Source organism: Gambusia affinis, linkage group LG02 (assembly GCF_019740435.1).
Source record: "Gambusia affinis linkage group LG02, SWU_Gaff_1.0, whole genome shotgun sequence".
NCBI lineage: Eukaryota > Metazoa > Chordata > Actinopteri > Cyprinodontiformes > Poeciliidae > Gambusia > Gambusia affinis.
In genome coordinates, this window is record NC_057869.1 from 32,555,022 (window position 1) to 32,578,187 (window position 23,166).

Below are 23,166 nucleotides of genomic sequence, written 5' to 3' on the forward strand. Positions count from 1 at the left end.
AGATTCCATGACTCCATCTTGGCACAGCTCTTTTTTAATTCTTAAGTAAGGTGTTAAGATATAACTGTTTAGATGATACACAACTCAACATTACAATGTCCCCAAGTGACTATGAAAACATTCAGCAACTGAGCAGATGCATATACCATCAATGTGTGAGTGAATAGATGAATGACTGAACGTAGTGTGAAGAGCTTTGGGGTCTTCTGGACCCCAGATAAAGCTAAGGCACATCCATGTATAAATTTTCTTTAAGGATTCATAGAACATAAGTGATGACAAGGAAGGTAATCATGAAGATCCAGGAGTGAGACATCCACATCGCAACGGACTGCAAGGAAGAAAAAGAGTGGCAAGGTAAGTACTGTTACTTGAAACTAGCAACCACTAATCTAAGAAGAACCTGAATGCCACATGAAGTGAGTTAAAAATCTGGTGTCAGCCTCAGGGGTTCCATCCCTATTTAAGCTCTCATATTTAAGGTCTTGATGAGCCCCAGCTGGAGACCACACCTGCCATTCTTACCCTGTAATGAAGGTAGGAAAAACACACAAATATAAAACACACACTCTATTGCATACAACCCTATATGGATGACATCCATAGGCCTAGATAACATGTCAATCCCAGACTGAAAAGATTATCTAAATGTAGCTTAAAATTCATGGCCACGGGTAATCCAGAGGAAACTGGAAATTCCTTTCATTGATTCCTTGATGTGATGACACTAGAGCAGGAGTGCCCAAAGTGGGTCCTGGAGGGCCAGCATGCTGCTGCATGTTTTATTTCTCTCCCTGGTGGTAGTAACAACCTTTCCAGCATGTCAATGTTCTTCTTAGACCTTCTAACAAGCCATCATTGGATCCAGGTGTGTTAAACCAGGGAGAGAACTAAAACATGGAGGAGGCCAGCCTTCAGGACCCACTTTGGGCACCCCTGCCCTGGATATAGGCAAAACCAATTTTTTATAGAACAGAATGGAAACAGCCCTTATTGTCCTGCAAAGGGAAAATTCAGGTGTTGCAGCAGCGTCAGACATAAAGGTTCACACAGAAAGTTCTTAAAGCAATCACTAGAGCAGCCATGCTGGATTCATTTTTGAGGTGGGGGTGGGTCCATAACAGTGCTCTGTCCCTTCTGTTATGCACCTTGAATGTCAGCAACACATGTTCAGTTGACATGATGACACCTGTCAGTCAATCTGGTGGCTCTATTGTTTATTCCATTTCCAAAACTGGAGTCTGAAATAATGCAAAAGATGTATAAATGCCTGTGGCCGATCTAATCCACAGTGGAATACTACAGTGATCCACAGTATTACAGCAACACAACAATATTTTCATATGAAGGTTTTATCATCATTATATCATATGCCTAAAGGTTAAATCAAAGACTATTGCTTTGTCATAGATAGCTAGATAGATATGAGTTCAAGATATGAGTTCAAAAGACTGTACACACATTTGTCTGGATGTAAAGACATATGTTGTGAAATCCTCTGTGCAGCAGGAAAAAACGCAGATTATGCTAATCTCTGTGGTGTCAAATGTTTCTCTGGCTTTTAATCCACCATCTGTATATTTCTGAACTGTTATAAATTCAGGCTTCCCAACTAAGACCCTGAAAACCTTTAACCAGAGAATACCAAGAATATTGATAGAACATCCAAAGGCAGAGAGACGCCTTGTGTTTGGTTTTATATCAGCTCAGGGTTTTGTCTCTATTCAGTTGTACAATATGAGTTTTAATATTTGAATACACTGCTCTCTGACATTAGTCCAGCACACTGAAAGTCTGTTTTTTGGGAACTATGATGAGGGAAGACATTGCTGGTAACGAAACTGTGACTTCAGATTTAAGAGGAAAATTATGTGAAGGTCTGTGTCACCATCTAGTGGTGAAAAGTAACTTTATGCAGGAATAGAATTACTGTTATGACAGTTACTGCTAATATTGCAAATAATAATAAAGTGTGCTGTACAAATTGCGTTTTTACTTTTGGTGCAGAATTCATATATACACCAGCTCTTATACCATTGGTGGATGTATTGTAGAAGCAGCTCCTGATGCTGAGAATGTTTTCATGTAGCGGTTTTTCTCCAGGACTGATGTTAGAGGAGTTACAGTTCTGCTCTTTATCTGTGAGGCTTCACAGGACAAAGCTGGTCCTGTGATGCCAGTACATTTTGACCAGCATTTTTTGAAAACAGAAGTTGAACACTGCATTTCAAATCTTAATCTGTTTATCCCGTTTTATTAGATGCTTTTTGTTGTGCCAATCTGAAATGAGGACAAGGTATCGCATACCCAAGTAATGAATACAGCCAAGAATGAGCAGTGTTTTAAAATAAACACATTTCTCTTCAACAAGCTTTCCTCCATTCACAGAAAATGGAGGAACGCTTTTGAAAAATGGAATATCTCTAAAGCAAATGAAATTAGAGATGTAATCTGTGACATTTGTGTTAAATTGTCAAGGGAACAACTGAGGAATCTTTTTTGTTTGGGAAAAAAGTACAATGGAAGCAATACAAAACTAAAGAACTCACCCCTTAAACCTTTTGTGTGTGTGTGTGTGTGGATGCCTGGGTGTGTGTGCGTGTGTGTGTGTGTGTGTTTAAACAGCAGCTGATTGAAGCTTAAGTAAATAATTGAGAAGTCCCAAACTGACTCACTGTATGATTAATTCAGTTTATTCTCAGTTAAAGGACTTGAGAGAAAGGTTGCCTGGAGTTTGCTTGCAGCGGTTGTGCACAATTTAAATCAAATGCAAATGATTTAAACATGACTGCTTTCTAAAGTTCACTATCATACATTTAAAGAAGCTATTAAAATGTAATTGTTATTCTTTGCTTTTCATTTTGTTTATAAGTGGTTGAAATTGAGCTCTTCTAGGTTTTAGAATAAATACTCAAAAATATTTAAACATAAAAAGTAAATGTTGAATTCAAAGAATGTTTACAATGACTGTACTAAACAGTTTTGCATACATAGTGTTAGTGTCTGATTTTATCAATGTGAGTACTAGCAGGGATGGTGAACGGATGTTGACAGAAAAAAAAACGACTCTCGAGAAGCTTCAGAAAAATCTGCATATGACGTCATAATTTTTTTAAAGCTGAATCTGAAGAGCAGACAAACATTTTGAGCTAATGCTTGGGAGGCCTGATGTTTGACCAAGAGAGAGAAAGCAGGGATTTGAACCGGGAACCCAACTATTACAGGATGAACTCCTACCACAATCATCACTGTTACCATTACTACCTTAATAAAGAAAATTCTGAATTTGCCAACACAGGCTCAAAATAAATATCTCATCATATCAACAAGGAATGTAAATAAACTTTCTCAGCAGCTTCTCAGCTTCAGATGCATCTGCTGCGTGTGACCTTGATGTTATTCTGTGTGACGCTGCAGTCTTTATGATCTGACACGGAAATTTGTTCGCTGCTTTAAGGTGACAGAGGAGTGTGAGCATTCAGGTCACACTGGCATACGCTGATTTTTATTTTGTTTCTATCAGATAAATGTTTTTATTTAGTCCTTTTTTTCCAATCTAAAAGAATCAAAATACTATACGTTCTGGCAGATAGACCTGGGTTTGTCCTGTTCATTTAAACTCCATTCATTTTGAACATGCACAGCGCTGACAGCACTGCCATCCCAGCTGAAATCTTTGTATCCTCATTTACAGTGTGAGTAAATTGTTGGACTTGCAAGCATCTGTAGGACAAACATGTTTCTGGTGAAGGAATTGAATAAAAACAAGACTGTATCAATTAAACTTAAAATGCTCAGATGTGGAGAAATCAAAGAACAACCTTGGACCCTTATTTATGAAAGGGGCAAACTACAAAATGTATTTAACACCTTTTTCACACACATATCAACGATGAACTGAATGTGGAAACATGGATTCATGGTTTCTCTCCTCACAGAGACAAACAGTATATTTTTGTGAACAATTAAGAAAAAATGTGTCCAGTTCATCACCACAGAAAAGGCTGCAGTAGGTATGGTATAACCCTGCACCGACTGGAGGAGTGTTACAGCGCCACCGATTGGCGCTGTAACACTGTCAGAACGGATCAAAAACCACTGGCATGCTTAAAGAAGTCATGTGAAGTAAACGGCAACATTTAGACATTCAAGTTGAACTAGTCTGAACTGAGGACTGATTTTACTGTGCGCTGTGTTTGTGCTTCTTGCCCAGTCTCCTGGTATTAAAACCAAATTGTATCACAACTGTCATAATGAAGCTGCATTGATTTTAGCAGGATTAACTTTCTATGCAGTCAGCTCCTGTATCATTCCTGGAGCTGAAAGAAGCTCTTGAACTGCATATCCACCAGTTATGAATACATAATGCTATACTGATGTTGCTGCTTGAGCATGCTGGACTGAATTGCACAGTGCACCACTCTGCCCTGCTGTCCAAGGTCTATATAAATGCTAATGATGGCAGGGCAGTGAAAGGCCACCTCGCTTTTGTCATGTTAATAATACATTTGCCTCAGAAGAAGTTGCAAGGCTGCAGATGAGAGCTGGGGCTTTGAAGATCTGATATATTATCTGAAGTAAAATCTCATAAAAAGGCAATGATTCTGTAGAATGAGAGAATCCCCTTAACTCATGTTCACAGCTGTTTCCCAAAAGATGAAGGCAGATTGAGACAGGAGGACCAATGCAAAAGAAAGACATCGCAACCATGGTTGCTTGCTCTTATAGCATTCTGATTTTTAATTAATCCAGTCTGGTCTGTTAGTAATTGTTATAGTATTTTCTTCAAGTCTTGTGGCATGAATTCTTGCCATATAATTTGTACCAGTTTGTCATGAACTGATTCCTCTTGCATCAAAGTTGACTTAAAGGTGTACAAAAGTCTTGATATGTATCAGTTTTCAGTCGCTGTCACCTGATAAGCTGCTACTCCCACATGGAGTTAAGGCTGATGTAGTTTTACTCATGTAGCCCTTTGGCTCATTGTATCAGAAAATTTATTAGAAGCATTTAACAATCCTTTTAGCTTTGTATGTAACACTTGAGTAAAATTTAACATCACAGTAATTATGCACACTTGTTCAATATTTGTGCACAGAGACAGGACAGCTATAATCTTACTTTTTAACTTTGATACATGTGAAGGCTCAGGTTTATTAACATTTTTCATTGGCTTAGAACTCTGGAGTTGTTTCAAAATATTCCCTAAAAAAATACAGCTTTTCAAAAAGTGTACATCATTTGAAATATTTTTATTTGTAGGTATGAGCTGTGGGTGGTAAGATGTCATCAGAAGTGTTAGAGTCCCAGTTAAGTAAGGAGGAGGAGAACAGTGTGCTTAGACCACAGGCTGCCTGCAGAGAAGAGAGAGCTGAGAGCTGAGCTCAGAGCAGTGGGAGGACTCCAGCGCCGTGACAGGAGCAGTGAGGACACACTCAGATTTTCAGCAGGGAGAAATTCTCCTCCCCGGTCTCAGCCTGCTGCAGCCCCACGCTGCCGCCTCTCCCTGCTCTCTCTGGAGCCAGAGATGTGATGGGGTTTGGATCTGAGCCCAGCCCAGGAGAGGCTTCCTGCAGCGGGGCGTCGGGCTGATGATGGAGCGCCGCTGACCGCAGGAAACTTATCTGTGTCCTCCCACAGCCTCGGTGGGGAATTACCCAGCCACTGGATCAGCAGGAGATTAAAGCCGCTTCCCTGCACCGCTGCTTCCAGCCCCTCTGCTGCCGGGCTGAAGTGTGGGCAGACTGAGTGTCCAGCTCCGGGTGTCAGGGCAGCTACATGTTGCTGCTGGGCTTCAGTCTGAATTCCCACTTATTGGAGCTGACGGGTCTCATTGCTTCCAGGTTCATACCATGACCTTTTCATGCCTGCCGTGAAAGTGCCAGCCTCCCTGTGACATGGAAAAGTCCAGACTCTGTAGACTCTTCTATTATTTCATTCTCAATTCACCCTTGGTGATATATGCAGATGGTGAGTAACCTGAAGCAGACAGTAGAGCAACCTGCACCAGCCAGCACTTCTCATTCTAATGGTAAAACTTAGCAGCACAGTCTGCTGTAGCATTAGAGCAGATCAAATTGCTTTTGTTCTAATGGCTTGATTTGATAAAGGAGAGACAAATGATAATAAATGATAATATGTGATAATAAAGCTTAAGAATAGCAAAGTCAGGAGAAGTTGGGGTATACTGTTGGACTTTCAGAAAACAAATAAATCCAGTTTCAGTTAATAGCTACTTATACATCTACTGTTTTTCTCTTCATGCATGGAACCGAAGCCGTGTTCACTGAAGTCCCGAAGGATGTGAGCGTTGGGGAAGGAGAGGACGTGGAGATGGCCTGCGCCTTCAAAGCCCTCAGCTCTGCTCCCATGTCTTTGGAAATTCAGTGGTGGTACATCAAGATGGACGGCCCCAAAGAAGGACCTGATGAGCTGCAGAACAGGGCCAAGGTACCTGCAGCCCCACCTGGTCCGTCAGACATTCCTAAGACGTGTCAAACATGTCCCAAGAAACGTGTTCCCCAATAGCAGGTCAACTTTTAGACATCTGACAAATTTCTATAAATATAGAAAATAGACCAAATAGCTACCAGTTTCAGCTTTCATAACTATGGAGCATTTAGACATTTTTTAAACATACCATCAGGAACAGAATGCTCCCTACCACAAAATATACAGTATCTCTATCCATCAAGAAAGTCCAGACAGTTTTTAGTCTTTGGAGCTTTAACCTGTTTAGAGGGACAGGATTTATGTAAAACTGATTTTTTTTTTTTTTTTTTTTTTTTTTAGCTTTACACCATGTTATAATGTTATTCCCTCATTATAAACATACCTGAAGTGTTGCTTTGTTTCTTTCATGCATGTTTGAGAAATCCTTTAATTTCCATGGCAACCATTCAGTTGTGTAAAATATTTCCAAGCTACTGAGCTTCTGCCTCACAGGCCATCCTGCCTTTGCGACTCTTCCATTCAGCTCCTTCTAGCCAGCATCTATTAGCAAACACCTGGTGGAACTACGTATCTGCTGATCTCATTATACAAGCTGCTTCTCAGAGCAACGCTGGGAAAAACATTGTTAAAGGGTTAACAGAGCAGCCATGTTGTAATAACTTTTCATGCTGGAGTTTCACAAAGAGCAGGCGTTTTTAAAGAGACAAAGGTCCGATGTCAAGGCATGAAATTATAATGTCAAATTTATTTTAAGTCATATTTGAAATATAAAACATTTTTATGCTAACTGAAGGTAACATAGTTTCTCAATTGTGCTATAAAATGATCCTGGAAAACACATAATACTGTCCCTTTAAGCAGTTGTTCCAAGACATCTATTCCAGTTTATCTCCATCCTAACATTGTCATATGTTCCACTGTTGCTGCATCTGTTTGAACTGAGTCAAGTGAGTACCAGGACAATAGCATCCTGACTGCAGGAAGGGCCCTTGAGTCAGTAACCATCACATTCAGACCCTCCACTTGACGGCGTAATGATGGGATGTTGCAGCAATGTTGCCCTAAACTCTTTCTGGGACCGTGACAATTAAACTGGAAGGAACAGATTTTTTTGCCAACTCATTGGTCTGGGAGATGCAGTCACATCTGCAACATTTCTTCTGTTGCTGTTTCCAGTGAACAAAATGTAAATCCTGTTTGAAATTCCTTCAACAAGGTGTTTATGTGTTGTTTGCTTGTTTGTTTGTTTGCTTGTTTTTATTTATGTACGAACTCTTTCTGTTTAACTCAATATACTTTGTCGTTTCAGGGCAGCTTAAGAGAAGCTACAAAAATAAGTGTAAGTGACCACTTTTATAAAACTGAGCAAAACAAGCTAGAAAAATACAGCTCCTAGTAAACAGTAACTCTGTTTATTAAAGAGATGAGTTTGAGCATTGGCATCAGAACCTCATTTCATTCTTTATTTACCCATTTCTGCTAACATAACTTTTCTCCTTCTACTTTTAAACTTGCTCAGGTCCAGTTGTCACATTTTAGTCAAGGAAAAGGTTCATTCTGAGGTTTTATGAGAATGACTATCAGTCAACAAAGTATCATTATTTGGTGCTGGAGCCTCCCTCCCCTCCACCCAGTTATAGAACATGAAGCCAGCCTCATTAAGCCCATGATTAATGGCTCCTAAAACCAGCTGTTATCCAAACGTTAGCCAGCTTTGTAATACTTCCACATGTCTCTGCCTTGGGCTTTCAGACTGTGCGTGTTCAGGGGAACGCCATCTCCCACCGCCTCAGCCTGTCCAAAGTGAAGAAGGAGGACGGGGGGGTGTATGAGTGCCGTGTGTCTGATCTGTGGGCTGAAGAGGATCAGGACTTTACAGTTCATGCTACGCTGACCATCACTGCGGGAGGCGGCATGGTGGCAGAGGAGGCTGTGTCACACATTCAGAACCGCTGGTTGCTAAGGAATACCAACGCAGCTCTGGGAGGGGGCCAAGTGGGAGGAGTCACTTCCAAACCCAGCCAGGGACTGACAGGAGGATCCAGGGAAGGGCAGGAGAAGCAACGGGTTCCTCAGCTGGCCCAGTCTGACCTCCTGCCCTCCGTGTCGTCCACCACTACTACCTCAGTGGCCAGGTCCGCCGCCTCCCAGCTGCCAGGGATCGCAGCAGTCCTCTGGCACAGAGCTTGTGAGTACTGGAAGGTCGATTGGGCCTGAAACAGAGCTGCAGTACCATCACCAGATACACACACATTATAACCAGAAACACACACACAGTTCTTCTTTCTATTTTCACAAGGACTTTGTGTCGGCTCTCATCCTTTTTCATTCATTTCTAAAACCAAACCATGAGTCTTACACTAAACCAGTTTTTTCCAAATGCAATCTAAGAAATTTTAATCATAATTTTTTAATCCTCTTTTTTAACCATAAACTCTCATCTGTTTTTCAATCATTATTCTAAAATATGAGTTAAGATAATTCATTCAAATATTATTGGCCATTCTCATCTTTCTGATTGGCGGCCAGTCAAATTTATCCAACTGCTTTCCTTCTCAAGCTAGCATAGCTTCTAGACAAAACAGAAATCATTGAGACCTCATGTTCACTGAAATCAGAAGGTCTAAGGCAGCATCTGCTAAACAAATGTAATAACTATTGAATAGTGAGTAAAAGTGAGAAAAAAAATTAAAAGTTGATGTTTCTTTACATATTTTGAAGCATTGTCTGTGCGTTTGTAAAGGGGGTCTCTTGGGGGGCCATAGTCTGGAAAAGTTTGGGGGCCCATCCGGTGCCAGTACATGCCTAACCCCAGACCTAACCTAAACTCAAATCACACCCAGGCCTTGGGCCCCATAAGGGGCTTGCGGCCCCCACAATGTCATATTTGTTGGAAAAATGGTCCTTGCAATGTATCAAATTTAATGCTACACACACACACACACGCAGCCACACACACTCAACAAATAATGTGGCTACGTTGCTCTGTCTGCTCTTGTTCTGTTGTAGAAAATAAAATTTAATGTTTGTTATCTTGATAAGAGCTTGTTAGCTTTGAGTTGTGAAACGCAGCGCTAAATCTGCATGAATCTTTCTTCATGCTGACCTTTTCCAGAACTCTGTCACATTTCAAACCTTTTGGTCAAGGAGAAAAGCTTTAGTTCACTCGTATATAGATGTTTGAAACCCATTTTTATCCACCTGTGCCAGCTGCAGAGCAGATGGTATGAGGCTGAGGGTTGTAATCTACCACCTCATTGCTTTCTCCTGCCCTACTTCTGTTTGTGGGAGCATGCTCACAAATAATTAAAACTCTAAGCAGGCTTGTAGATTTTTGTCCGGCCGGCTGCTGAGGCAAAGAGCCACCAGTCTGGAAGAAAAATCAAACTGACATTTAAATACTGAAAACCAGGAGTGTCCAGAGTGTGGCCCGGGGCCATTTGTGGCCCTTGAAATGATTTTGATCAGTCCCCCAGCCACAAGTTAAGAACATTAAAAATGTAGCCAACAAATTAGAAGATAACCAATAACCTCCAAAATTGTTGATATTGTCTGTTGTTTTTTTTTTTTGTTTTGTTTTTTTAAATAAGACCACTTTTTTATAATTTGGATCTTTAACAATTTTAGGTTTCATTAAAACGTTGTTTATTATCGAGCAGGTAAAACAAAACAAACAAAGAAAAATTACAAAATACAGTCATTTTTGCAGTTTTGAGTAAATGAATTGTTTGGCCCGTGAGGTGCTAAAATTTTCCAGTTGTGGCCCTAAGGACAAAACGTTTGTGCACCACTGCTGTAAGTTGTCATGATGGATCCAGCCTTGGCTCACTCAGGTGTTCATGCATCCATCTTGTCTCTGTGTGTTGCTGGATGACTGAAGCCAGTGAAAGTTGCTGCCCTGTGTGCTGAAGCCCTTCCAGGGGTCAGAGCAGGAGTGGCATCTCCCACTTACATGACCAGTTCTCATTTTCACTACAGTTTGTAGAGAGTTTCATTTTTAAAAAACTACTTTTATTTTGAAAAATATCAGTGTATGCCTTTGTTTGACTTCATTCCAGAAAAGATGTTTTACACAGGTCTGCAGTTCAATCATCTCCTGCCGTTACTTCAGCTGTACCGTTAGCACTAGCACTGTTAAAGTTCCATCACCTTCTGATGCAAGCTAGCTATTGTCAGATGTCAGTGGGACTGATGTTAGTTCATCCAGTGTTCAGCAGACTGCACTAATGGTTCACTTTGTTTATTGTTAGATAGGCCTGTCACGATAAACGATAAATCAATTAATCGTAGATAAATTGAAACTATCAACATCATTTTAATTATTGCCTTTATCGTCTCTTATGGCCTTTTTCTCTTTCTGTTGATGACACTGATGATCATTATAAACTATTTATGTCACGTTAACGAATGTGCCCATCTTCTCTATTTAAATCTAATGATTACTGAAGGGCAATATGGGATACAGACTTCATAATCTGCACTCTTTTGGTTGAATGCAGTATTTATTTACACTTTGGTGTTTTTATTCAAGTACATTTTTGTTAGAGGAGACTGAGAATCCACTTTATTTTTGTTTTTGGTTGTTTTGTTTATTTGATCAGTTCCAGTGTTAAGTCCATCCATCCATTTTCTTACACCCTTCTTCCCTAATGGGGTCAGGAGGGTTGCTGGTGCCTATCTCCAGCTGCGTTCCGGGCGAGAGGCGGGGTCACCCTGGACAGGTCGCCAGTCTGTCACAGTCCAGTGTTAAGTGTTCTTTTGAAAATAAAGTGTATCTATAAAGCACATGCATTATTACGTCTTTTCCATTAAATCAGTGAAAAGGTCTTCAAACAATATTATCGTTTATCGCAATAATTTTTGAGACAATTAATCGTTCAGCAAAATTTGTTATTGTGACAGGCCTATTGTTGGAGTATGCTGTGCAGTGGGTTGCTATCGGTAACCAGGACACTGCTTCGGTTGCTACTCAGAAGAAGCACTAGAAACAACTCTGAAGGAAATTATATTTTATTGCAAAAGCAAGGATAGGGGTTGAAAGTATACTAATCTTTCTTATCATATTTTATCATTCCTGACAAAAAAAAGTTCAACATCCATGTATAAACTGAACTAATGATACGATCTGTAAGGAACTGGAATCTAGAACTGACACCAGGCTGCGTTAGTGCTGCTAAAAAGCCATCAATGATACCAGAATAAGGCATAAACAAAGATCAGTGTTTTCCTTTTCATTATGTAATATAAATATATATTTTTAATATCTCAGCAGACACTCTTTAAATTTATGTCATTACTTCTGAATGAAGTGAAAAGGAATCTTTGATTTTTATAAATGCCTTTGCCTAATAAAAAGCAGATTGGTTAATTCCATAACAATTGCATGACATCTTGAAACAAGACAAAATTTAATGGGAATGTTAACACTCATCTGTGTTCTCTCATGTCCCTCTCAGTCTTTGTATTAACATCAAAGTAACCCATAATCCATCCATTATCTGAACACCCTTCTTCCCTAAATGGGGTCGGGAGGGTTGCTGGTGTCTATCTCCAGCTGAGTCCCGGGCGAGAGGCGGGTTCACCCTGGACAGGTCGCCAGTCTGTCGCAGGGCAACACAAAGACTTAACCCTAACCCTAACAACCATTCACACACACACTCACACCTAGGGAGAATTTAGAGAAACCAATTAACCTGACAGTCATGTTTTTGGACTGTGGGAGGAAGCTGGAGAACCCGGAGAGAACCCACCATGCACAGGGAGAACATGCAAATTCCATGCAGAAAGACCCCGGGCCGGGAATCGAACCCAGGACCTTCTTGCTGCAAGGCAGCAGCTCTACCAACTGCACCACTGTACAGCCCCATCAAAGTAACTATAAATACAAATCATTGGCAGATATTTTATAACACTATTTAGTAAAATAATATTTGATGTGTTTACAGCTAATAGGTTTATTCAACTAGGATCCTACCAACCATTTTTTTACTTAGCAATATCTGCTTATGCAGGCACTTTGAGATGTTGGTGTTTTGTGTAACGTGGAACTAGGCCGTACTTGTTTCAGGTATTCTCTGTTCCAGTCAGCAAATGGAGAATACCTTACTGTTAAATACTTGTGGTTTCAATTCATCAGATTGGTCCCCAGCAGTCAAACCTCCCCTTTTGCTGGGAATAAAATTGTCTAAATAGGCTTCAAAAATAAATAGTAAGGTTGTTTTTTTTCTCAGAACAAACATTATCTTGTGTACATTTGAACTCTGTGGTGAACTCTGTGCCAAAATAAGACTATACAGCTACAATTCCATGCGATCACTGTTCATTTATGTAACCTGCATCTGTTTTTTGTGCTCTGGATGATTACTGAAGCGGTGCATAAACGCTTACAGCCCCAACAGTTGTGGCCTTAGGTTTCAGGGACTGACAGCGGTGATGGAACCTTTACTGCCTCATCAATTGGGATTGATTTAGGCAGCTATGAAGAATGATGGGATGTAATCTATTTGCAAAATGTATTTGTTTAATTTAATTACCTCAAGATGGACAGTATGCAGGGATAAAATGCATCCACGTGCAGGCGAAGGCTGATTTTCAATACTTGCCCCCCTCCCAGATGATACTGGTTGAACACCATAAAAAATATTAAATTACTTGCTATTATGCATCTTTAAAAATATTACAATCTATGATAAAGTGATTGGTCAACAACAATATAGAAAACACAACTTTCCAGCTATTTAGATAGCAGCAAATTTCATATCTCTTTTCAGTGATCACCACAGTGAGTCATCCTCTTCCATCTAACTCTGGCTTCTCCTCCAAATCCTCTAACTTCATCCACACACCTCTTTGTTTCCTGGCAGCTGCATCTCTAACATTTGCATGCATACTGTTCTGGCAAATATCGGTCAATACAGAAGTGACCTAGTGTAACTTGGAGCACAGCTTTGTAGGCATCTGAACCAAAATGGCTGATCATAGTCTTTGCTTTAATCCTTATCCAGATGATCCTGTGCTGCCCTCTTTGATCCACATGAATTATTGTGGCTTATGAATCAGCAGTTTCCTCCCCCACTCCTCTTCTTTTACTGTTTTATGATGTGCTGCATGAACATGGCAGTTCACTTGTGGGCTTTGCCACTAATTGTGGATTTTTATGAATAAAAAATCCCTCGTTCTCTGTTCATGTATTAGAAGACATCATTAGGCTTCCTTGTCATGATTTGTATTCCTATTTAATGAACTGAATTGCTCCTCTATGAGCATCCATTAATCACAACCAGAGAACAACTCATCTGCATGTGAATGTTGGCGTTTCATTTTTTTAGTGTGGGCTTCCCCACTGATGTTTCCTTGGAGCTGTAGAGAGTTGTTACCTCACAGCTTACAACAGCAGCCGTCTGGTAATGAGACTTTGCTAGAACCCTAAGTCTTTTTATTCTTCAGAAGGTTTGCGTGTACAAAAACAGGTGCAAACCTGATCAACATGCGTACAGGACTGCATCAGCAAACTGAGGAGAATAGCAGGCGCAATAAAGCAAAAAGTTCAAAACACTGGGAGAGGGAAATACAAATATAATGACTTACCATCTGCAATTTATTAAACCTAATCTTTGCTGTTTTTCAAACATTCTATATCTATATTGAGAATGTTTGAAAAGCAGGTGCAAAATGGGACACAGACACATCAAAATGGAAGGCATAAATACAGTTATAGAAGGCAAATATTTCTAACATTTAAAGAATATAAAGTAAAAATATTAAAATGCAATATATTCTACAGCAGTGCATATTTTAAGCTGCATAATTACTGAGTGATTCCAGTGCACCAACTCACCGTTATGTTGTGATGCTCTGCAGCGTGTCTGTAAAGCCCAGAAGACGAAAAGCTGGTGCAGATGATATTCTTCTGCTGCATGTTCCACAAATTGAACAGGACAGATCAATGCAGCCAGACTACTGACAATATTTATGCATTTAAACCAAAATACAAAACACCACGACTAAAGTTCAATATTATGGTACTTAAAGAAAACTGAACATTAACAAAAAACATCACAGATCCACATGGATGTTGAAGATAAAGCAAGTCAAAAGAATTGTCCTGTGAGGAAGAGTCCCCCCCGCCCCCCCCCCCCAACTCAACGTCCCTTTATGACGGGCATATTAACTTTGTCCATCCATCCGGGGTCGGGTCGTGGGGGTAGCAGCTTCAGAAGGGAGGCCCAGACTTCCCTCTCCCCAGCCACTTCCACCAGCTCCTCCAGAGGAATCCCAAGGCGTTCCCAGGCCAGCCGAGAGACAAAGTCCCTCCAGCGTGTCCTGGGTCTTCCCCGGGGTCTCCTCCCGGTGGGACGTGCCCAGAACACCTCACCAGGGAGGCGTCCAGGAGGCATCCTGACCAGATGCCCCAGCCACCTCAACTGGCCCCTCTCAACGTGAAGGAGCAGCGGCTCTACTCTGAGTCCCTCCCGGATGACTGAGCTTCTCACCCTATCTCTAAGGGAGAGCCCAGCCACCCTACGGAGAAAACCCATTTCGGCCGCTTCTATCCGTGATCTCGTTCTTTCGGTCATGACCCAAAGCTCATGACCATAGATGAGGGTGGGAACGTAGATCAACCGGTAAATCAAGAGCTTCGCTTTTTGGCTCAGCTCTCTCTTCACCACGACGGACCGGTACAACGCCCGCTTGACGGCAGACGCTGCACCAATCCGCCTGTCGATCTCCCGCTCCCTTCTTCCCCCATTCGTGAACAAGATCCCGAGATACTTAAACTCCTCCACTTGGGGCAGGACACCCCCCCTGACCCGGAGAAGGCACTCTACCCTTTTCCGGCTCAAGACCATGGCCTCGGATTTGGAGGCACTGATCGCCATCCCAGCCGCTTCAAACTCGGCTGCGAACCGCTCCAGCGAGAGCTGCAGATCACGTCCCGATGAAGCCAAAAGGACCACATCATCCGCAAAAAGCAGAGATGCAATCCTAAGGCCACCAAAACGGATCCCCTCAACACCCTGGCTGTGCCTAGAAATTCTGTCCATAAAAGTAATGAACAGAATCGGTGACAAAGGGCAGCCCTGGCGGAGTCCAACTCTCACCGGAAACGAGCCCGACTTACTGCCGGCAATGCGGACCAGACTCTGACACCGGTCATACAGAGACCTGACAGCCCGTATCAAGGAGCCCGGTACCCCATACTCCCGGAGAACCCCCCACAGGGCTCCCTGAGGGACACGGTCGAACGCCTTCTCCAAGTCCACAAAACACATGTAGACTGGTTGGGCGAACTCCCAGAACCCTCCAGGACCCTGCTGAGGGTGTAGAGCTGGTCCAGTGTTCCACGACCAGGACGAAAACCACACTGCTCTTCCTGAATCCGAGGTTCGACAATCTGACGGACCCTCCTCTCCAGAACCCCCGAATAGACCTTGCCTGGGAGGCTTAAGAGTGTGACCCCCCTGTAATTGGAGCACACCCTCCGGTCCCCCTTTTTGAACAAGGGGACCACCAACCCGGTCTGCCAATCCAGGGGAACACTGCACCCAATGTCCATGCGATATTGAAGAGTCGCGTTAGCCAACACAACCCTACAACATCCAGATCCTTGAGGAACTCCGGGCGGATCTCATCCACCCCCGGGGCCCTGCCACCGAGGAGCTTTTTAACCACCTCGGCGACCTCGACCCCAGAGATTGGAGAGCCCAACCCAGAGTCCCCAGGCTCAGCTTCCAAAATAGAAGGCATGTTGGTGGGATTGAGGAGGTCTTCGAAGTATTCTGCCCACTGACCCACACCATCCTCACTGTAGACAGTGTTGGTGCTGCACTGCTTCCCCCTCCTGAGACGCCGGATGGTGGACCAGAATCGCCTCGAAGCCGTACGGAAGTCTTTCTCCATGGCCTCTCCGAACTCCTCCCACACCCGAGTTTTTGCCTCTGCAACCACCCGAGCCGCATGCCGCTTTGCCCGCCAGTACCCATTAGCTGCTTCCGGAGACCCACAGGCCAAAAAGGCGCGACAGGACTCCTTCTTCAGTCTGACGGCTTCCCTCACCGAAGGTGTCCACCAACGGGTTCGAGGGTTGCCGCCGCGACAGGCACCGACAACCTTGCGGCCACAGCTCAGATGAGCCGCCTCGACAATGGAGGCACGGAACACGGTCCACTCAGACTCCATGTCCCCCACCTCCCCTGGGACGTGTTCGAAGTTCTGCCGGAGGTGGGAGTTAAAGCTTCGTCTCACAGGGGATTCCACCAGACGTTCCCAGCAGACCCTCACAACACGTTTGGGCCTGCCAGGTCTGACCGGCATCCTCCACCACCAGCGGAGCCAACTCACCACCAGGTAGTGGTCAGTGGACAGCTCCGCACCTTTCTTCACCCAAGTGTCCAAGACATACGGCCGCAGGTCCGATGAAACGAGGACAAAGTCGATCATCGAACTGCGGCCTAGTGTGTCCTGGTGCCAAGTGCACATATGGACACCCTTATGCTTGAACATGGTGTTCGTTATGGACAATCCATGACGAGTACAGAAGTCCAACAACAGAACGCCACTCGAGTTCAGATCGGGGGGGCCGTTCCTCCCAACCACGCCCCTCCAGGCCTCACTGTCATTGCCCACGTGAGCGTTGAAGTCCCCCAGCAGAACAAGGGAGTCCCCAGGTGGAGCACTCTCCAGTACCCCCTCTAGGGACTCCAAAAAGGGTGTGTAATCTGAACTGTCATTCGGCCCGTAAGCACAAACGACAGTCAGGACCCGTCCCCCCACCCGTAGGCGGAGGGAGGCTACCCTCTTGTTCACCGGGGTAAACTCCAACGTACAGGCGCCGAGATGGGGAGCAACAAGTATGCTCACTCCTGCCCGACGCCTCTCACCTTGGGCAACTCCAGAGTGGAAGTATGTCCAGCCCCTCTCAAGGAGACTGGTTCCAGAACCAGAGCCATGCATTGAGGTGAGACCGACTATTTCTATCCGGAACCTCTCAGCCTCACATACTAGCTCTGGCTCCTTCCCCACCAGAGAGGTGACATTCCACGTCCCAAGAGCTAGCTTCTGCAACCACGGATCGGACCGCCAGGGTCCCCTCCCTCGGCTGCCACCCATAACACAATGCACCCGACCCCGTTGGCCCCTCTCACAGGTGGTGGGCCCATGGGAGGGGGGACCCATGTTTCCTCTTCGGGCTGTGCCCGGCTGGGCTCCATGGGTAAAAGCCCGGCCACCAGACGCTCGCCGTCGTGCCCCCCCTCCAGGCCTGGCTCCAGAGTGGGGCCCCGGTGACCCGCGTCCGGGCGAGGGAACACGTAGTCTAAAGTTTGAATCCATCATTGGGGTCTTCGGGCTGCACTTTGTCTGACCCCTCACCTGGGATCTGTCTGCCTTGGGTGACCCTACCAGGGGCATGAAGCCCCGGACAGCATAGCTCCCAGGATCATTGGAGCACTCAAACCCCACCACCACGATAAGGTGGCAGCCCAAGGAGAGGGCTGCCACCTCTCCTTAACTTTGTAATAAATTAAAATGGGCATATCTTAATGTATAATGTTTGGTCAGGTCAGTAATGTCACTTGTTCCCAAAATGTCATGTTAGATTGGAGTTAAGATTGGAAAGCATGGAAAGGTGAGAGTTAAATACAACTGTTTAGAGATTTATATTTAGTAATATTTACATATTTTTATTGCTGAGTTGTTCCACATTGAAACAACTCAGTCTTATTACTATTATGCCTCCAGCATAGTGATTTTAAGCTTCATCTTTTTGTTATTACCACCGCTCTCCGACACGCTTCATGAGGACAGCCAGTAGCACAACCTGAATGAAAAGCAGGTAAACTTCTTCTGTGAATGTTTTTTTTTTTTTTTTTGATTGGCCAGGAGTAGTGTCTTCAGCAGTTTTTCCTCTGAATGGTGATTTGGAAGCATTTATCATCAGATCAACTGGCAAAACTGAAGGGTTATTTCAGCTCACAGGTCCCCAGAAAATAACCTCTGACACAGTGAGCAATCATGGAAGGTTCTGCTCGAAAAATACAGAAACTGTTACTTTTCTGCAATGTCATCTGATTGTCACAAAAGTGCTGGATGGATAGAGCAGTGTAGGAGAGATGAGCTGCTGTGTGCCTCAAAGTACTTCTCACATTTTTATTTCTCCCCTTTAATCCATCACCATTGTACCCTGTAGCACTGCCAAACATCTGGAGAGCAAGTCGTCTGTCTCCATGAAGATCCACGTCAGTCAGGGCAACACAGTGAATCATTTATCTCTGGTAAAAATGAAAAGCTTCACCTAAGTTGTCAACTTGTCCTGGTATTTTAAGGACACAAAGGCTCAAATGAATTTAGAAACAACTGCTGACTGGCTACAACTCTAAGACTGAATAAAAAGCACTGAGTGGACTTGCAGGCTCAAATGACACATTCTCCACAAGACTAGAGCACATTTTATGCTAACATTAGCATTAGCTTCACAGACAGAGTCCCCGAGGTCCTGATTCAGAGTTTTTAGTTGACAGATTAACAAAATGATCTGGTGGAAGCACACAGACAGTCTGCTCTCAGTCTGATCAAGCTGAACTCAACATATTCTCAGTTTCAGCTTGCTGATGTTAGCCCAATTGCCTTTGGCATCTATCATCCCCATTTCACTGTAATTTTAAGTGGCAATAGTTTGAGTGGTGCTTCCTGACAGCTGACCTGCCTCTGAGGTAAAATACCAGCCATCTTTGGACTGCTATTTTTATCTCTTACTTTTAATTTCTCCATTCTTAATGTCAACTTTCATGATTAAGTAATTACTGTTGTGTAAAGTTAACTATACTTAACATTCAATTCTGATGTGGAGTTGTGGATGTACATATCTAGTCCCTAGAATCATGGTTCATTGAGTAGCTGAAATAAATATTTTATAATTTAATGAGCAGGACAGTTTTCTGAAAGTTTGTTCTGTTCATAATGTTTCATGCTTCAGAAGAACTCAAATGTAGAACTCAGCATATTCTCACAGATCCATCCAACTGCAGTATTTATATATAAAAGTCATCTGAAGGCACACAAGTAAAAAAGGTTTGAGCTTAGATGTTGTGTCAGGAAACAGCTTCAACAAGTCCCAAGGATGCAAAAACAGGAAGAGATTTACATTCCTGGAGGAGAGAACACCTTTCTGTGTTCTTACACACTTTGTATTAGGGACAAAGGGTGAATAGAAAATGGATGGATGGATTGTAAAACTACAGTCCCATTATTAAAGGTGTAATCTTTTCTGAAGCAAAAAAATATATATATATATTTTTTTATTAAGTTGGAGAAAAAGTATGCCATTCAGCTTTTTACATGCAGCCTCACAGTTTCAATACTTCATGATGCTTAGAAGAAATGCATAAATGAATATTATCTGCATAGGGAGGAGCTTATTTAAATGTGCTCAGAATATGTTGACCAGGGAGCATGTAAATCATAATAAGGGCCCCAAACTAGACCCATGAGGAACATCAAAATGTAGATGACTTCAGAAATATCTATAATTTAGAACTGCAACACAAAATGAATGATCAGAGACATGAAAACCTTGACTGCAAATTAGAAGAAAACATTATGTTTGTATTGTTTCCTATTTTTGAATATGAAACATTTTTCAATTTAAAATTTAAATTTAAATTAAGATTTAATAAATGTGAGTTATTTTTATTACGTAAATGACATTTAAAATATCCTTCCAGTTAATTCACAACTTGAGTTAAATGATTTAGAGAAGATTTATTGAAGTTTCTTTAAAAAAAACGAAAAAACAGGTTGGAATTTAGGAATTGAGAAAATTTACTTTTTCAATTTTCTCAATAAGGCACATGTGAAAAGGGACACAGCCTACAGGCTGTGTCTTTTTACAGCCTGTAGGATAAGGCATTTTGTTCAAGGGAGTAAGTGCCTTTTCACTGCTCTATTTAAATACAGACAAGGTCTTCCTCCAACATAAGAGTGATTGACAGCGCTAACACCCTCCTCCTGGCTCTGATTGGTTGTTTCTAACTGATTTATGTAGTTCTGTAAATGATAGTAAGCGCACAGAGAGAAGGCAGAACTAAATTTTTTCACAGATTATCTGTTTCATGCTGTCACCACAGGGTGACAGTTTTAACAAATAAAACTGTTAAAAAGTTTTAACAGTTTAACGCAATTATTTTTCTTTTGCAAAAAAGTTTTTTTTAAAAAAAAAAAAAAAAACGTATTTTTAACAAAAGTTACACACTGCAGCTTTACATTATTTAAGACATAACAAATAAATGACTCATTTTATGACTGTGTGTCATGATGTGTGTTGGTTTTGGAACCAAATGCAGAAGGCTGAGACTTTGAGTTAATTTTGAATATTAAATGAAAAATGAAAATACAAAAAACCATGAAGGGTGCAGGGAGCCAGAGTAGAACAGAAATAACAGGAACAACAGGGAGGTAATGGGATTGGACATGATTTAACAGGGTTTGACAGGAGGAACCAGCAAGGAGGAACTGAGTTTTATATATACTGGGGACGTTGATTACTGAAGAAGGAACAGATGGCTGGTTAGAAAAGGGTTCTGGGTGTGAAGGGAGAGAGCAGAAGGCCAGCCGAAGAGAGAAAGAGAGAGAGAGGGATTACCACAGGGGACGAGGTAGAGTACACAGGGAACAAGAAATAAATCCTACACTAAGGAATAACTAGACATAAATTAAACTATAGTAACTAAATATAACTACACGCAAGAAATAAACATGAATCACAAAGATGGACAGAACTAAAGTAAAACAAAAGTAAAAGCACAGAAAGAAAGACACCAATGAACAAAGAATAATAAAAAAACTTCAAAACAACCCAGGATCCTAACACAGTGTTTATTTCTCATGAATATAGATACAGTGTAAAGTTGACTCACATCATTCCAGTGTGTTCTAATGCTTTTCCCTTGTCTCTGTCTTTCATTCAGCCTGCAGCATGATGAGCACTATGGACCCTCTCTGCTTCATCACTCTTCTTTTCTTGCATAAACTCATATTTATACTGTTGGCCCATTGAAGAAACTCTACAGAATTGCAGTTGGGCTTACAGGTTTTTACTTTCAAAACCAAACTGAAACCAAGCAACAATCAGAGACCAGCAGGGAGAGCCGGGTCCAGCTGTGGGAGCCATGCACAGATAGGAGACAGATCTGCCATGGACATGTAGCAGCAGGACCGGTAACTGTTAAGAATGTGGACAAGAGAAACTAGCTTAGAGATTAAAGAGAGCATCAGTACAGTTCCCCAAGGAGCCAGAGCAGCAGAATGGATGTGGTCTGCTTCACACTTTCTCATGTTCTTGTCAGCCTCTCCACTGTGTGACCATCAGAGGACTGAAAGCCAGCTCTTCAAGAGACTTCCATTATTCTTTGTTCTTTGTTCTTGAAGTTTAATTAGCATGGCATATCACTTCCGATGTCTATTTCTCCACAGCTTGATCATCGTCACACCTCCTCAGTAAACAGACCTATTGTTCAAAATGCGTTTGAGTTTAACGTCTACCCATTTCTCCACAAATACATTTGGTGTACCCCAATACTCTGTTACATAATAAAAACAAATTTATGATAATATATTTTCAGCAAGATGCACCTTAGTATTGTTATTATCAAATACTTCCTACAATGTCTTTTTTTTATTGACCTTATGGTGATCAGAGACACATTTCACCTTGTTGACCCATAGATTTATTGATAACTTGCACCAGCTATTTAGATGAAGGCTAATATAATAAAATATTACAGACATGTTAAGTTAATGTCTCTCCTTGAATCACAAGATGAGATCTCACCCGTCCTTTCTTTGGTGTTGCCTTTACCTCAGTACTTCTCTGCAGTAACCATTTTATATGAGAGAAACTTTGTGATTATGCCTCAGTTTTCAGTGAACATTTGGCATTGCTATGATACTCAGAAATGACTTAAGTTCAGTTTTGATTTAATTCGGTACACAAGCATGCCACTGAACATGTATTCCAAGGAGCTGCCAGGGGTGGAAAGGTTAGTAGAACAGATAGGTTACAACACCAGAATTGGAATGACAAACATCAAACAGCCCATCAGAACAATGAATTGACTTCAGCAGACACCTATCTATGAGACATCACATGTCTCATAGATACATTAAACAACTTCACTAGCGTTTGAACAGGTTGCCCTTGTTATTATGTCATTCAGTTGTTTTGTCCAGTTGCTCAGCATGAGTAGACCACCATTTGCCCAAAGATTATTTGATTGTGTGGCAAGAATCATGGAACCCCAGGATATGCCTGCCATTTAGGCATAGATACTGAACTCTTAGCAACATGTTGTGTCTCCTTGCACAAAGTCTTCAGCAACTTTGGTTTAGTGTTTCATAGACTCAGAACATCAGAGATAGCAGCATCTGGAGTAATGTCATAACCCAGAGGGATGGACTGATGAGTGGTGCATCACTCATAACATTTCATCATGCATTACCATAGATCATGGGATGTGTGCATGTTATAGTCCCAACGGGAGGTGCTTGCACACCTTCCCGTTCCTAAGACAAATTCTTGTTGCAATTTCTTAGCCAGAAACTGATTTTCTAGAAACAGCCAAATTCTCTCTGGACTTCCTGCATGATGTGACGCTCCTCCTGAGTACTGACTAGTTCCTCAAATGTTTCCCAGCAAAACCAGTGTAGACCTGCTGTATC

General features: G+C 42.2%; 1 protein-coding gene across 1 annotated transcript; it reads left to right on the forward strand.

Moving 5' to 3' along the window:
• The first annotated feature begins 256 nt into the window (after nt 1-256).
• On the forward strand, nt 257-22,069 carry vstm2b (V-set and transmembrane domain containing 2B). The gene is made up of 6 exons (XM_044144010.1): nt 257-357; nt 483-537; nt 6,278-6,450; nt 7,763-7,792; nt 8,206-8,641; nt 21,417-22,069. Exons 2-6 carry the CDS (start codon nt 489-491, stop codon nt 21,503-21,505), a joined length of 777 nt encoding a protein of 258 aa, XP_043999945.1. The 5' UTR covers nt 257-357; nt 483-488; the 3' UTR covers nt 21,506-22,069.
• Nucleotides 22,070-23,166: the final 1,097 nt, after the last annotated feature.

Coding starts and splice junctions, on each gene's coding strand:
- vstm2b (XM_044144010.1), top strand. CDS start 489: ATGAGCCCCAGCTGGAGACCACACCTGCCATTCTTACCCTGTAATGAA. Junction 538..6,277: donor ATTCTTACCCTGTAATGAAG/GTAGGAAAAACA, acceptor ATGGAACCGAAG/CCGTGTTCACTGAAGTCCCG. Junction 7,793..8,205: donor GAGAAGCTACAAAAATAAGT/GTAAGTGACCAC, acceptor TTGGGCTTTCAG/ACTGTGCGTGTTCAGGGGAA.